Raw genomic sequence first — 16,742 nt, 5'->3', positions numbered from 1 at the left:
ATAACATTTGCATCAACCCCTGACCATACCATATCATGATAGATTTGAGTTGAATTATCTTTTAATTTAGCAGCATAAAATATTATAGTGCCACTAATCTAGACATAATTTTGTAAAAAGGTTTAAAAGGGTAACTACCCTTAGAAACTAAAGGATGACTGTTCAGAGAAAAAGAACTGAGATGAAAAAAATCAGGGGAAAAATATACCATAATTGTGAACAGACATAGTTAGACATATTTAGGCTTAATTTTGGCTACAGAGAAAGACTATGGAAATATGGAAATGATTTGTACATAAAAGTTAGTTTTGATAAATGAAGGGCCTTACCAAAGCACTTACAGTGCCCCTCAGCTAAATGACTACAGTTCAAGCATAATTAAATTCACTTACTTCAGCACCTGTAAATCAAAGCTAATGAAACTACATTGCCAGCAGTAGATAACAGCACTTTAAGGTCATTGTCACTGGTATTTTTGGAATACAGAAAAGAGAAGAGCTCTCACAACCAAGTTTTTCTCAGCCACTTTCTTCCAGAAGTAGAAAGAAAACATCCTTTCTTATCTGCCTCCTTCTTCCTTTCTTATTTAGTGATTTACTTATCTTTACTTATGAGAAATGAGCAGCAACTGAGTGGAAGCTGGGGGCTACACAAAAAACCCCCCGTTTCTTAGTTTACAAATTGAGACTCCACAAAAAGCATCCTTGACGATCTCTGAACTTATATTTTTATAATATATATTTTTCTTTAAATTTAGCAAATATTTTTAATAAATAAAATATTTAAGGTATTCTTATTTGGATTATTAGATGTAACAATGCTTGAAGTCAAATGGAACTGAGGATTAACAATACTCAGATGAAACCAACACCAGAAACAGAAAACCATAAAAACTGTAAATAGTTGAACACTGATTCAAAAAAAAGCCTGTTAAAATTGCCCTAATTATAAAAATGTAACTTTTACATTTTAAAATCTGAAAGCCTATGTAACTAGGAAATAAGTTTCAGTGAGATGAGTAGGGCTTATTTCTAAGAAAAAATTGATTTAATTGTACCATATATTCTACCAATTATTTAGCCATGTTAATTTGTTAGAAAGTGATCCTACGATATCATTTGATTGGGGCCAATATTAAAAAGAAAGGATCTGAAGATGCAGAATACAAACTGAAGGAAAAACAAACCTTTAGGATTCACACTATTTTCAAATGCTGGACTTTATATTTCTTTAAAAATGGATTATAATCTCCATTTTGCCAAATCTCAAAATATTTTTTCAATTTAGATCTTGCATGATTTGGCAATTTTACAACACTTCACAAACTTTTAAAATTTAATTTTTATTCACCATTGAGGTTCTGCAGACACTGTGTCTGCAGAAGAATGGTAACAACCATCTTGACAACTTTGGTTACTCACTCACAATTGAACTACATGGCATGGAAGCAGGTGATCAAAGGTTGATGAATGATTAGAAGAAAAATTAGTTTCTAGCAGAGTAACAGGTAAACCAAAAAAAAAAAGGCCTTTACTAATATTAAGCTGTAATAAGATTGCCTAGCTCTAATACAGCAACATGCATGGTTTGTGAGCCACAATTCTAAAACTGAATTACTCTCTAACAGTAACACTGAAAAATGTTCAGCTTTCTGGCTGTCTCCAATATCAGTGAAAAGTTACTGATCATTTGCTTCTTGAGAACTCAATACTGGGAGTGTCAAATATCAAATGTGCTTCTTTCTCTTCTTAAACCAAATGTGCCTTGCTTAACTGCAGAAATAGTCTAAAGTCTCACTCAATTCAACAGAGTATATTTTAAAATACACACACATAGGATCACACAGAAGTTCCATACTATTCTGACATAAAGAACCCTCCACTCCTTAACTTTGAAAACATTAATTCAAATTTTCTTTAACAAAGATGACTAATGATAACATGCTAGTAGCAATATTTGTTATAGCTGACATTTCACATCAGGATTATGCACCTTTTTTGTCTTTTTTTTGTGCCCATTAATGAGCTGCTTAGGTTCACAGACCAAAAAATTGGTGAGATAGGACAAAAGAAAAAAGAAAAAAAATGTGTGGCACCAAGAAAAATGGTTTAATTAAAATGGTTTAAATCTAATTAAAATTAAATGAATTAAATGTTACATAACTATTCCAATTAATTAATTTCCCCTTTTTTGTTATGGTAAAGAATAACAAAATAAACAATTCAGTACCAATTCAGTATCCAGACCTTTGAGGCTGCATCCAAGAATGGGAGGAACACAGACCAAGCTATATCACCCAAAGAAAAAAAAGGAGCAGAGATTGAGTAATACATGTTTGTGGAATATGAAAAAAATAAACATTCTAAGTGTTTTTAAAACAGGAGGTATGTGTTTGCATTCAAGCAGCTTTGTACTGAGGTGATCTGCAGAAAAATAGGAGAAATGTCCGCTATGTATCCCACCATGAGCTCCTGAATGAAAGGCAGGTTATAAATCTAATAAAGAAAAACGAGGTGTATGAAATGTAGTAAAAGATGCAGATGTGACAGACACATACAAAAAGTTAAGAACAGTTTATATGTTTTTATAAGCCTTTCAATTATTTTTAATTCTATCATATGGTCTGATAGCTTAGGCAGTCTTGAAAGCTTCAGGATTTCATCTCAGAATTTAAATAAATTGATTTGAAAGTAGATATATATTTCTTCCAATCCCACGCTATAAGCTAAAGACAAATTCGGCTGAGTAGCTATTGAGACTGTAAAGTCTTTCTTCTCCTAGGCATAAGCTGTTCCCTATGCTCTATCCCACCCACCCCCATCCCGCCCCATCGCAAAATACAGTACTGGAAATGGCCTGCCAAACCCCGATATACAGTACAGGATCGCCTACTTGACCTTCAGTCGCAGCTTGTAAACCGAATGCAGCAGTAAGGGCGGAAACGCTCTGAGGTAAAAGCACAAACTCCAGGGTGGGCCCTTACAGTCGGGAACCAGCCAGTCCCTTCCCGACCCCCATCCAGCCTAGCGCGATCCTCCACGGCGAGCACGGAAAGGCGGAGGATAGAAAGGAGAGCGCCAAGGACATTCCTCCGCAAATCGCAAACGGGAGCTACGCGGCCAGCGACCGCAACAGCAAAGGCCGAGGAAGGGAAGCGGCGGCCAGCGGCGGCAACGCTGAGCGGATGGTCTGCCCGTTGCCAAGGAGACGAGGCCAAGGTCGAGCTCGCGAGGACCGCGGTGCCAGGGCGGCAGAGAAAGGTTGCCCCGGCTGCCAGGAGCCGAGGGGATGGCCGTTATGCTACGGCTCTCCTCAGAGCAGAGATGTCCCTCACCTGCCAAGTGCCCGCTTCATTCCAGAGTCACCGGCGGGCTGGGCGCTGGGCGAACGCGGGCTGGGTCTCAAGCTGAAGCCCTTATCCAGCGACTGGGAAGAGGAAGACGAAGCGGCGGCTGAGGCCGGAGCAGAGGAGGCAAAGCGCTCATGCTCCAAGGTGACAGACTCGTTCCGCTTTCTCATGCCGGCGGTGCCAACGCGCGGGCGGTGCCACTTCCAGTCGCCTAAGGGAAGACGCCTCTGACCCGAACCCGACGCTCCTTTCGCCTACATTATATCAACAACAACCCGACAACCGAGAGAATAGCAGCACTTCTCGCGTGCTACCAATCAGAAGCAGCTCGGCCCACGTGATCTGCTACGCGTTACATATCAACGACTGATAGAACGAATGATCGCTTCTTCGGCTTTGTTACTGAGTTGCCCACATCAAAGATGGCTCCTGTGCGGTAAGATGTGGTACAGTATACGAGGACCCCTCTTCCACTAAAAATAATTACGTATGTGCAACGAGCGCTATGCAAGTACAAAGATATGGAGGGCAGGTGAAAACCCATGCTTGTTTTTCTAGAATTTGCACTTTCCTGTCTGAGACTGAAAGCTTGCAGATCTGGGATTGCAAAAATTCGGACCACCAGTAGTTGGCAGCAACGAAATAGTTTGCTGCCTCTCGGGGTCGTGGGGATCTTTGAAGCCCAGATTTAATATCACTAAATATCATATAAACCATGGGTTTTTTTCATCCTACAGCTGAGGTGTGGAAGTGGGTCATGCTTTGTGTACCTGATGCAGACTGCTGCTGTTGTAGTGCTTGAATGGAAAGCAAAGATCATCTACTATAACCTCTGATAATTTCCAGGAAATTGCCAACAATGTTTTGTACATGCTCATTGTCACTGTCCCTAATATTCAAGGGCAGGTATTAAAAGTATTTTTACCCCTGTATTTAACAGAAAGGGCTCCCTGACTGGCCTACAAATCAATATGTTATTGTTTATTGTTTTATTATTTACAGTGTGCACCGCAGGATAACAAGATGGGGAAGTGATAAAAGTGATAAAATTACAACACTATTATAAATATTCTTATATAATTAAAAGCTACAATAGAAGCTATTAGAAAACCCAATTTACTAGATGACATTTTGGGAAAGCCATTCCTCTGGTGAGCCATTTGAACAGTGCTGCATTTTTTCTATCACTTCACTGCAGCTTAATGGAATTGTTGTAGCTAAGCCACAACTGGAGAAAAGCCAGAGGCAGTTGATCTTTTACATTTTTATAGAGCACCATAAAATTTGAGACATTTCACCATTTTATAAGGGACAGATTTCCCAGATATACTAAAACAAGTGGTAGAAAAACACCCTTGAAATACATTGATCCCTTCTGAAAGACAATAGAAATACAGTGAATTTTGAATAGTCATTAAAATGCATTGAACACAAGTGATGTAGTGCTTATAATGTGGAACTCAGAATCCATCCATGGACAAAAAATACATTATGTGAATGTGTTTACTGCAATAATAGCATTGATTGGATTCACATATCATGCCATAAGCAATGGTTTGTTTAATCATAGTTAGCTGCAGAAGCCATAGTGGCCTGGTTCATATTGACCTGCAGCCCAACCATATTTTTTGCTTTATCATGTCTGAACCAAGTCATGAATTTAGTGGGGGCTCAATAAACTTGCATAGGATTGTAGCCAAAGATTAAAAATGATAGTTCATGGGAGAGAATAAACTTCACTTATTCTTGTTCAAAAATGTAAGAAGATATGGCTTAGAATTCCAGTAGAACTGCCTGTTTTCCACCTTGCCTAAGCTGCATTTTTCCCTGATAAAATATTGGATCAGATTTTTAGATAAGGCTGCATATCTCAGTTTGACTAAGAAATATTTGTACCTGAAAATAATGTTGTGTAAAATTTTATTAAAAATGGAATGCAGTGCCATGAAAGTGGATTGATGGTGGAGGGTTATGCTTTATGTACATAAAGCTAAAAGACCCACATCCTGTACCAAAAGCCACTTAACTGAAAAATCATTTGGAGTCACTACCAAGCAGGTAGGACAAAGTGAAATAGCCAAGAACACATTCTTGCAGAGGTAACTTTAGTACCAGTTGGATTCCAAATTAATGCTTAAAAGCCATGTGTATTGTTATAGAAAAACAATGAAAGAAACATGTAGCATATCAGAAACATAGGAGTTGGATCAAGCCAAAGGACTACTTAGTTGCAGCATTTTGTTCCCACTGTAGCCAACCAGATGGCTCTAAAAAGCTTGTAAATACAACATGAGAGCAGTATCAGGCTCTTGGTATTCAGAGGCATGCACCTTCTAGTACTTCTCTGGTTACTAACCAGTAGCCACTGATACCCTCTCCTTTGTGAAGCTTTATTAGAATCGTTGTTTAAATATCAGCATTACATTGGCACTTATGTTTGTTTCCCTGCCAGCAACTCTACCAATAAATAAACCAAAATTAGAAAAACTCCACAAAAACAAGGTCGATAGCATCTTGCTGACTTTAAGTGATCTCAAAAAGCTAAGAAGGGTCAGACTTGGATAGTATTTGTATGTGAGCCCACCAGGAACAAAAAGAGTGTAGATTACACTTGAAAATCTAAAAAAACATCCTAGAAAGCAACAATGACAAGCCACTTCTATACTATTGCCAAGAAAACTGCATAAACATGTCCATGAAATCACTAGGAGTCAGAAACTTTACCGTTTTATTACTCATGTGCTTTTGTACTTCCCCGTAGTATTTATATCCATAAACAGAAATTACACATAATCCACAAGAACGAAGAGTATTATTTGTGATACATATTTTACATTATGTATACAATATATAGTTTCAAATATCCTGTTATCACATCACAGTAAAAGCAAGTTTTGTAGTATCCACAAATGTATCCAGGCACTAGCTTCAGTAGTGAATCTGCTTAGTGATATGGACAATATGTCTATATATTATTTGCAGCCAGATAGCTATATCTAGAACAAAGCTTATTCTCGCCAGATAGTATATACAGTTCCAACGGAATATCTGTGTGTGTGTGTCTTTGCGAGGTGAATATTTATTTTAAAAAATGAGCAGTATAGTTGAAATAAATCATCCTGTGAAGATGTTATTGGGGGAAAAGCGAAAAGCAATGTTTCTGATGGAAATAGTTCAGCGTTCACTTAGGGCCCATAAGTCGCAAGAATACGGAGTGACTGGATCCTAAATCATCCCAAGTACCGCCCTGGATTTCATTGGTTTCCCAGTTTCCTGCGAAGTACCGCGTTTTGTCCCTTCCTCTATTCCGTAATGAGTAGTGGCAGAAGGAGGGGCTCTTTTTTCTCCCTCCTATCCCTCCAATGAGTCCTGTCTTCCTATTGGTCGCGCAGTACGGAGGCGCGAGTCACCGCTCGCCCGCCCGCCGGCCGGGTTCGAAGGAAGCTCGGTGGCTCCGGTTGCTGTCATGTTCTGTGAGAAAGCGACCGAGCTCGTCCGAGAGCTCTGCCGCGCGAGCGATGGGCAGCTTCCTGCCTTCAACGTAAGTTTTGCCGTGCGAGCGCTTCGCTTCCTCGCCTTTCCGTAGTCCGCTGTGTTCGGGGAAGTCTTGAGGGGATTGGCGTGAGAGCGAGGCGCGAACCGATCCGTTTTTTCTGACAGAGCGAGGCTCAGCCTTGAATCGATATTATTCCAGACCTTTTATTTACAGTATTTAATCACCTCGCTTTATTATCTCTGCAGAAGATTCTCACAGTTAAATCGTACTGTAGCGTTGCCCAACCTAGCTTCTTCCGGATAGTTGGATTAGAGTTCCCATTACCCTTCGTCAGTTTCAGCCGTTGACCGGACTGACTGGGGAGTTGCAGTAGCATGAGGCCTATATGGTGCCAATTACTCAGGTAGAGTTCACTGCTTTTGCCCTTCGTTTCCCTTGGTCATCACCTACTAGGCAGCAGCTCCCACCTTGGACCGTGGCTACAAAAAAGCACCTGCTCGTTCTGGAGTTATCAGCATAATAAAATCATCTAAGGAGAGGGAGAAGATTTTCAGCACCCATTGGAACCATATTTTCTCCTGCTGGTAATTGTCAAGAAGCAGCTTATAGAGATGTCCTAATGAAGTAAAGGTGACAGAGTTGAGCAGCTGGCACTAACTCAGCTTTCCTTAGCATCCCTTCCTTCTCTCCAACCAATAGTAGACTTGTAGTCCAACAACTGAATGACTGTGGACCTCTCTCCCTCAGAAAAGCAAATGTGCATAGGACCCCATTCTGTATCCTCTCATCTCCTTACTAAAAAGCAATGTATTATGTATAATGGATAGAGAATATGTGAAGATTACAGAGAATTTGAAGGATACCGTGTCATTATTTCCTTTTCAACCCTCATAATGAATTCAAAAGAAAAGGTTAGGTTGCTACTTTTATTTATTTATTTATATTTCAAATTTGTCACCAGCCATCTCACTCTGTACTTAGTGTACTTAGTGGTCTGATCAAATTAAGTGTTCTTGTTTTCGTAAAATTCCAGGTTTAAAAAAATGCACGTCTCACCTGAGAGGTGAAATATTGATCTAAACTCCTCTTTTCCTCAGCAGTTAGGCCAGATGCTTCTCCAGTTGTATATATTGGTAATGCTGAACATCAATGGGACAATCCCCTAGTTGACACAGAACTTTTGTTTTTATGAAACTTTAAAACAAGGATAGGCACTTCACTTGGTGCTTGCCAGGCTAGCTGCTCACCTAACCTAAAAATATTTCTTTAAATATTTAATATATTTTAATATATTTAATAATTTAAAATGGTATGCTGGGATGCTGCAAGTACAATGCCATCCTTTAGCACATTTTTTAAAAACTATTATTTATTTATACATTTATAGACCACCAAATCCATTATGACTCTCAGCAGTTCACAAGAAAGATACACAAATACACACACACACACACAGAAATATCAAAATAAAAACTCCATAAGCTAATGAAAACAGAATAAAATTGAATTAATGAAACCAAACTATAACTAAACTAAGATGGAATCAAGGCCCAAAGGACTGGCATAGTCTCTGAAAAGCTGCATTGCTGAGCCTCAGCCCCCTTCACCTCCCTAAAGTGAGATACTACTAATAGTTTTTCCATAGTAGATCAAATTGGCCAATTCCAAAGGAATAATGCAGTCCTGCAGCTATAGGGGTTTATAGTTTAATCTAGCACTTTAAATTCACTAGGAAGCCTGTTGCCAACCATTGCAGCCCACAGTAGTGGCGTAAGGTGTGCTAACTGGCAAATATCAGTCAGCGTATGGGTCACTGCAGTCTGAACCAATTGCAATTTCTCAGTGATCCCCAAAATCTGCCACTTGCAAAGTGTGTTACAGTAATTTAAGTGGATGTTGATGAGAGTATGAGTCCTGCAGCTGAACCTGAAAAATGACCCTCCTGACCATGGCCTCCATCTACTGTTCTAGCAGGAGCTGTGAGTCCAAAAAACCCCCACTGTGTAGACTTGATCCTTTATGTTTAGTGCCACCCCATCAAGAGATATGCTGGGGCAAACAAAGAACCTCAATGGACAAATAGTAACTATGTGTTACTTGGATTCAGTTTAAACCTGCTCTCTCCTATCCAAACCCCAACAGCCTCCAGATGCCAGGACAGGACTTCAGTGGCATCATTAGTCCGGTCTGGGATAGTAGTTTAAAGCTGAGTGTCATCAGCATATTGATGATACTGCACCCCAAACCACCAGATTAACTCTCACAATGGCTTCATGTAAATTGTAAATTAGAGTGGAAAAGAACCAACCCTTGCAGTATCCCACAGGAGAGTAGCCATCTGGCCAATTTCTCCTCCTTGCCCCTCAACTGAAACTGCACACTGAAGACAAACCACTGCAATATGGTGCCCTAATCCCCAACTCTCGCAAGTAGTCCAGAAGGATATCATAGTTAATAGTATTGAAGATTCCTGAGAGATCTCAAAGGACCAGGATGGGGGCACTTCCTCCAGGTCCAAACAGTGGTCATCTGCTAGTGCAACCAATGCTGTCTCTACATTTTTTTCAGTAAGGTATCTCAGTCAATCACTGCTGGAAATGTGAAAAACACGAAGGGACATTTTATCATGTATGGTGGACTTGTGAAACAGCAAAAAGATATTGGACACAAATACTTATGGTGATGCAGAGAGTTTTAAAAATTAATATTCAGATGAAACTGGAATTTTTCATACTAGGACTTAAGGACAGTCAACTAGAAAAGGCTCATGGGCGATTGGTTTTATATATGGTAACTGCAGCAAGGTTATTATATGGACAAAGATGGAAGAATACAAAAATACCCATAATGGAGGAATAGACCATGAAGATAGCAGAGCTTGCAGAAATGGCCAGATTGACTGGTTTGATTAAGGAGGGGACAACAATTACTTTTACAAAAGCCTGGAAGCCCTTTATGGACTTTTTGCTATGGATAATAGCATAAAAATGAATTGGTGATTTCAGGATTTATTGATTAAAAAGGTTTGTTTATGGGAAGAATAGAACCATGATATGTAATTTGGGAGAGTGGAGATTGTAATTATTATGTTTGTAACTGCTGCAAAGAAGATTGGAAGTCACTTCTTTAGATATCTGTCTTTTCTGTTATCTTTCACCTTTTCTTTTATTCTTTTTTCTTTTCTTTTTTTCTATTTTTCATTTTATCTTTCTGTAATTTTTTAAGCTTATGTAAAATCTTTTAATAAAAATTATATTTAAAAATATATTTGTATTTGTTGAAACATTTTCCTTGAATTAATTAGGCTAATAAATGATCATTGCATTTGGTGTTTTTCTTTTCCAGGAAGATGGAATCAGACAAGTACTTGAAGAGATGAAAGCATTGTATGAACAGAACCAAATTGATGTGTAAGTTAAGTTTCATCAATAAAAGAAGTACTAATCTGTCTACATAAAAGAAAGATTTAAGAAATGAAGATATAACTCACATTTTATTATTGCGTGAAAAGAAATGCAGTTAAGCATAGCCACCAGAGTCCAAGCAGGCAGCAGCTTGTTTGAGCTCAGAAGTTAGCAGCATTGAGCCTAGTTAGGCTGAGACCACCAGGGAATGCCAGGCATATAAACTAGATTGGAAAGTAAAATAAAAACAAACAAAACTCTTAAAAGAAAGCAATGTCAAATCACTTCTGTATTTTTGCCGGGAATCAGTAAATGTCTTGATTTAATAATGACAAACACCATTATGGTAAACTTCATTTCCACTACATCTTTTTGTACAGTCTGACATTTTGGGGAAAGATAGAAGTACACATTCAATGCCACTATCTAATAAATGTACAACATGGCCTAGATGCCATGTCACTGTAAAGAAATATACTTCCTTTTGTGCTGAATTTTAGAGAATAGTAGAAGTGATGAGATGGCTTAGGGCTGCTTGTAAAGCCCTTCTATCTTTGCAAAGTAATAAATTATTCTTCCCCCAAGATATGTGTGCCACGAGACATAGCAGAAGTATGTTTTTTGTTTCACTTCAATGAACGCAAATCCTAAAAGAGTGTAACTGCATGCTAGAGGACTTGTGGGAACAGTCTTCTATAGATCTTTTCAGTACAAAAATGTCCTTTCCTGAATTCTTTGCAATTCAGAGCAAAATTGAGAAGAAATTTCTGTGCTGTCTGAAGCACATAAAATAAGTATAAACTAATAATACAGCATGAGCCAATCTCATGTATGTGTGTTTTGATTTCAAAATATATATAGCTAATATAGTTCTCCTACTCTTATTACCAGAAATGAAGCCAAATCAGGTCACAGTGAGTTGATTACAACAATCAAATTTCGCCATTGTTCTCTGCTGAGAAACCGAAGATGTATTGTTGCATACTTGTAAGTTTCTAGGGGTCATCTGTGAAATAATTCCCAATTCTTCCAAGATCAGATTCTTTCACTTTTGAGATTGATATTTTTAATGGAGTTGTGCAAGTAAGAGTTCAGATTCTTAACCATATCTGGATATGGTTAAGTATATGGTTAAGTATATGGCAAGCATATACTCTGTAAATAGCTTTTGTTAAAGAAAATATGTAGGTTTGATCTACTTATAGTTTATCAGCTTATGGTTACTTGATGATTGAAGTGATTGTGCATACAAACTTGTAAGAGACTCATTCACAATTAATTGTCTTGTTGTTCATTAACTATATTCTCCAGGTAAGGGCTTTTGCAGGTGTTCCAAACAGCTGCAACTGTATTTGTGGTTTCTTGCACAGTGAATGAGCTGTACAGTACATTCTTTCTAACACTAGAACAGATTTTATCTCTGTGTAATAACTCTGTGTAGTTATTAAATTTCAACAATTTTGATGAGAAATAGGATTTGGATTTGAAACCAAAAAATTGTTTCGGAGTGCACAAGGATGAGAATGTCATACCTGTTTGCAACTCCTTAAAGCAGCAGTGTATTTTTCTTGGGATTGTGCAGCTATCCTTTGTAGCTACTTGAAATCCCATGGGGAAAATGAACTTGATTTAAGGAATTGCAGATATAAGTTACATTTGTGTCCCCACCCAATCCAAATCACCATTTTTTCCTTCAAATCCAAAGTGATGCATAGCCTTATTAGTAACAGTGTGCAGTAGTGAATTAAATAACATCTGTTTTTGCTGTTACCACATTTAGGTATGACCGCTTACTTCGCCTCCGGGCACTTAGATGGGAATATGGTAGTGTCTTGCCAAATGCTGTCCGATTTCATATGTCAGCGGATGAAGTAAGCTAAACCTCTGTGTGTGCGCGCACGTGTGTGTGTGTGTGTGTGTGTGTAGCTTCAAAAGACTGGGAACAATCTGTAAGTATAGGAATATACATAGAGTATATTATCTACAAATGTTAAATTAATTTGAAATCAGCATATCTCTTAAAACACACTGTAGAATTTTCAGTAATTCACAGAATCTGTTTAGCAATTGTGTGAGGTCAGTGAGAAAATGGTTTTCTAAAGATGGAAGGTTTAGGAATAACTGGTATTGGACACCAAAGCTGGGTTTGTATAGCACATTAGCCCTGGTGTGATTGCTTGATTTTGACTTAGCATATGGTATGAACCCAGTAATTATGGTTTTATGAACCAAAATTTATGGCTTAGCATCATATGTAAATATAGCTAGCTGTGATTTATTCAGTAAAATAGAGTTCAACAAACCATAACTTTGTGTAAAGTATAAACCTATTGTAACATTTATGTTCCAGAATATTTGGGGCTTTACTTAATTAGGCAGATGGAATTACATTTTTAATTCTCAGGTATACTAAGAATAGGCAATATTTAGAAATTTACTCTCAAATGAAGCTCAGTGCCAATTATGTACTTTGTTCAACACATGACCTATAGAAACTAGAAACTGATGAGTTGTTTAGTTGGACTTCTGAGATTTCAGATTTCATTCCGTTATTTTTGTTTTGGCTTTTAATAGTTAGGAAGAATACATCTAGCTTGACAGCATGTAAGTGGTATTTAACTTCATGATTAATTAAACATTTTATATCTAGGTGCTTTGGTTTAACCAATATAAAAAGTCTTTGGCTACCTACATGAGATCATTAGGAGGAGGAGATGGCCTTGATCTTACACAAGACATTAAACCCCCAAAAAACTTATACATTGAAGTAAGTAAAACTGAGGATTATATACTGTTTTATTAAAGAAGAAAACTTTGGTTCATTATCAATCTTCAAAATATACAAAATTATTTAAAATAGCAACTAAAAGCTAAATTTAGTTCATTATGCTGCTCAGAAGAGAACATACTTTATGTAATAGCAGAACTTCTTAATACAGGCTTATGCTTAATTTATCAGTAATGATGAATGTACTACTCATTATTTTTCCTTCAGGTTCGGTGTTTGAAGGACTATGGAGAATTTGAGATTGATGATGGTACAACAATTCTGTTGAAGAAGAATAGCCAGGTATTTATGAGTAGACAGGGTCCAGTTAACTAAAGACAAAGATGGAAACAGTTGATTTTTGGTTTTAGCACAGTTTGGAATACAAGAAGCTGTTCTTTATTAGGTCAGTGGTTAAAGTCAGTGGATTAGAAACCAGGATACAATGAATTCTAATTCTGTCTTGTATGTGGAAGCCAGCTGGATGACTTTGGTCCAGTCACATTCTCTGAGCGCTAGAAAGAAGGCAATGGCAAACCATTTCTGAAAATGTTGCCAAGAAAACTGTGTGGACTCATCACCAGTCAAGACTGACTCAAAGGCACACAAGAAAAATCCATCTAGCCCGGAATAATCAACTCAATAATGGGAAGAGCCTACTCTTCACCTGTAATCTGAGCCTTTAAACTGGAGATTTGGAGCAAGGACTGCATTCAAGTGGCATAGTTTCCCCAAACTTCTCAACTTCTCCTTCATTATTAATTGCAAATAAATGGATGAGCAGGACCTCCCATGACACAGCAGATTAGAAGAGACAGTCATGCAACATAGTAGACACATGATTTCTTACAGCAGATAAGTGTATCTTGGAATGTATTATTCCTTCCTCCTTGCTTCATGAAGAGAAATTCTTAGTTTAAGAAAATAATTTAGCACCCTTAACATAATAATTAAACTTGCTTATTTTTTCCTGCTCCTGAAATAACTGAAAAATCTCTCATTAGATAAAGTGGGAGAATGTATTTGTGAATATCTCCATCCACACTAAAATCTGAATTTATCAGAGTAATCTTACAGTCCATTTGAGCTATTACCTCTCCCTTTTCTCTCTCCTTACAATTTCACATTTTTTCATGTCACTCAGATCTTAAAAATAGGGTTTAAGGTTTTATTATATTCCATCTTCCAAGCATTTCACTACACAGTGACCCCTCAATTTAATGGACTTCAGGTGCAGTGCACATTTTTTGTTGTTGTTCAGATATCACCTGAAATTAATGGGAAAAATTCATTGTTTCTCTAGTAGACTGGAGAGTGATGATTTCAGTGCATATTTTAGTGTTCTGTCTTCTCTGTATCTTGGTATATGTTGGTATTTGTCACTGCTGACATGTTGGCTTCATTCTTGAAATGCTGCTGATGCTGAAGTACTGCTACCATGGCTTCAAAGGACTCAGTGGTGGGCAAAAAAAGTGATTTCTAGATTTAACAGATGTTTGGATTTAACAGACAACCCTGCTTTCCTTGAATAATCTGTTAAATCAAGGATTTATTGTATGGCCTGATATATCGAGAGTGGTAGAGCAAGATTCACTTTAAATGAGTGGATATTAAACTAAACTAAACTAAAAAGTATTCTTATGATACTATGTATGAACTCAATGTTCTAGTTAGAATTCATGGGAAATTATTGTGGGAAAACATTTTTCAATGTAGAAGAATTAAACATACAAATAGGTACGTTCCTGTAGATTTTGCTAACAAGTCCAATTATTGGCTAAGCTTTCGAAGCTGATGGGCTATTAGCCTAAATATCTAGAGGGCCATTTGAGAAAACTGTTACTGTATATGGATTAGCTACAGTATAGTTGCATTAATGTAAGATCATTTTAGATCATTTTATGTTGCTTTTCACATTGTCTTGTGGTTTTAGGTGCTTTGTAAAGAAGATGAACATAAGTATTTCCTTAGATTTGACAGTTGTTGTTTTTTTCCTTTAGCATTTCTTACCACGCTGGAAATGTGAACAGTTAATCAGGCAAGGAGTTCTGGAGCACATCCTATCATAAACTGTGTCTACAAGACTGTTGAAATACACATAAACTAAATAATATTTTTGCAGATTTCAAAATAGGGCCAAATAGCATATTTTCTCTGTTGATAATCTTCTTTGTGAAAAACACAAAATAAGTTTAAAGTTATTATTAGAAGCACACAAATAATAATTTGTGAAGAGGAAAAAATAAGATACGTACAATCATTTTAGAAGACCGTTCTCCAAAAACAAGTAGATTGTCTTCATTCATTGTCTCAATTGTTACCTTTATATTTGGATATCTTTTTGAATTAAAGTTACTTTGTTTGGTCCTCTCTGGACTTTTTGTATTAAAAAAATATATCAATGGACCAAATGCCGTAACACTCATTCACTAGTACTTTTATTGCTTTGTGCTATTTGAAATCATGTAATAATCCTTTGTAAGTATTTAATATTTTTTTACATAATATTATATTACATGTAGATCTAAGTTTTATGACTACAATCACTTTGTGATGTTTTCAGTTACCATGATAGCCTTAAGTGGATTTCTGGTAGAATCCACCCAAACTACAAAGTTGTAATAAAAATTTCCCGAATAAGTTTTTTAACTGATCAAGAGGATTTGTATCTTCTCTTGGTAATTTTAGTGACATTGGAACTATGCAATTTGAACAGCTTATTTGGCTTTAGATGGAGGAAGAAATATATGTATCATTAGTGTATTTTCACTAATATAGTGAAATAAACTTAAAACTCATATGAACGCATTCAATAATTTCAAACACAAATTAAATAGCATAGGAGGACAAAAAGAAACACACTAAGGCATCTTTATTTTAAAGGGGGATGCACACATTTTAAAAAATAAATAATTAAAATGTTTTATCTTTTGAAGGTACTGTAAAACAATGTCTTCAATTCCCATTCCAGCCAAGCAGTCCAGAAAATAGTAAAGGTGGCGTTCTTGGAGAACAAACTTGGATGTAGAGTTCCCAAAGTATATTATCCTTTAAGGCAACCAAAGTGAGCTCTGCCCTCCTTACTATGCCTAATGCTAGACTGAAACAGGCAAATTAATTTAATTATCAAAATAAATTTAGGTATGCATCTCAGCTGATAGTATACTCCCTTCTTTGATAAATACATAAAATATAAATTGGGCTGATTTTCTCTTCAAGTCATTTGCAAGTGCACTTTGAGATATGACACAAACGCTACATCCCCCAGGTTAAATTGAATGTCTCCATTTTAGTCAAGGAGCTGGGAAGAACAGCAGTTTATGTGTAGAATGTTTTTTTTTTTTTAAGTGTTGGGGAACAGATGACCTCTCTATGTCTTTTTGTGGTTCCTGGGCTGCATTCATCTCACCTTCTGTCAACAGCTTTCCCCTACCAGGGCAGCCCCTTTCATGAACCTCTGCAAGAGATTGCTGTGAGTGGAGAAATGGCAGCCTGTATCATTAGGCTCCTGTAATGCATCATCCCTATTTGTATCAGCCTTTCCCGGGAGACGTTACACTTCATGTGGGTGTTTGAGTTACCAGGCCTCTTGGGCTGAAAGTATTATGGCCTTTGAGTTTGCAGTTGGAAAGTATTTCATGCAGCTATATTAGAATTAACTATTATATATCTATTATATGTATTAGTATTAGGCCATTCCAAGGTAGGGCGGTGTGCAATTTAGTG

The 16,742-nt window shown here is 37.2% G+C and overlaps 2 protein-coding genes across 10 annotated transcripts in view; one reads left to right on the top strand and one right to left on the bottom strand.

The window, feature by feature from the left end:
* Positions 1–3,653, bottom strand: part of ABHD12 (abhydrolase domain containing 12, lysophospholipase) — a 47,417-nt gene extending 43,764 nt beyond the window's left edge. The window contains exon 1 of one of the 2 annotated variants that reach the window (XM_088148947.1): positions 3,335–3,653. In XM_088148947.1, coding sequence (XP_088005073.1) covers positions 3,335–3,519 — 185 coding nt within the window. In that variant the 5' untranslated portion in view covers positions 3,520–3,653. Of the gene's footprint in view, positions 1–2,897; positions 3,271–3,334 lie in introns of those variants that run through there. The other variant, XM_088148953.1, reaches the window with a different exon arrangement.
* A 32-nt stretch (positions 3,654–3,685) lies between these two features.
* The window catches only part of GINS1 (GINS complex subunit 1), a 47,018-nt gene continuing 33,961 nt past the window's right edge, over positions 3,686–16,742 (top strand). For 2 of the 8 annotated variants that reach the window (XM_088148969.1, XM_088148964.1), the window contains exons 1-6: positions 6,728–6,890; positions 10,191–10,255; positions 11,141–11,236; positions 12,030–12,120; positions 12,900–13,016; positions 13,245–13,319. In XM_088148969.1, the coding sequence (XP_088005095.1) occupies positions 6,816–6,890; positions 10,191–10,255; positions 11,141–11,236; positions 12,030–12,120; positions 12,900–13,016; positions 13,245–13,319 (519 nt within the window). In that variant the 5' untranslated portion in view covers positions 6,728–6,815. Of the gene's footprint in view, positions 3,786–6,727; positions 6,891–10,190; positions 10,256–11,140; positions 11,237–12,029; positions 12,121–12,899; positions 13,017–13,244; positions 13,320–15,016; positions 16,493–16,742 lie in introns of those variants that run through there. The other 6 variants (XM_088148987.1, XM_088148991.1, XM_088149001.1 and 3 more) reach the window with 4 other exon arrangements.

Source organism: Python bivittatus, unplaced genomic scaffold (assembly GCF_059951505.1).
Source record: "Python bivittatus isolate LINGU-HERP-01145 unplaced genomic scaffold, Pbiv_v1 ctg000020_np1212, whole genome shotgun sequence".
NCBI lineage: Eukaryota > Metazoa > Chordata > Lepidosauria > Squamata > Pythonidae > Python > Python bivittatus.
Note: the sequence above shows the minus strand (reverse complement) of the source record. Positions and strands in the feature narration are given on the sequence as shown.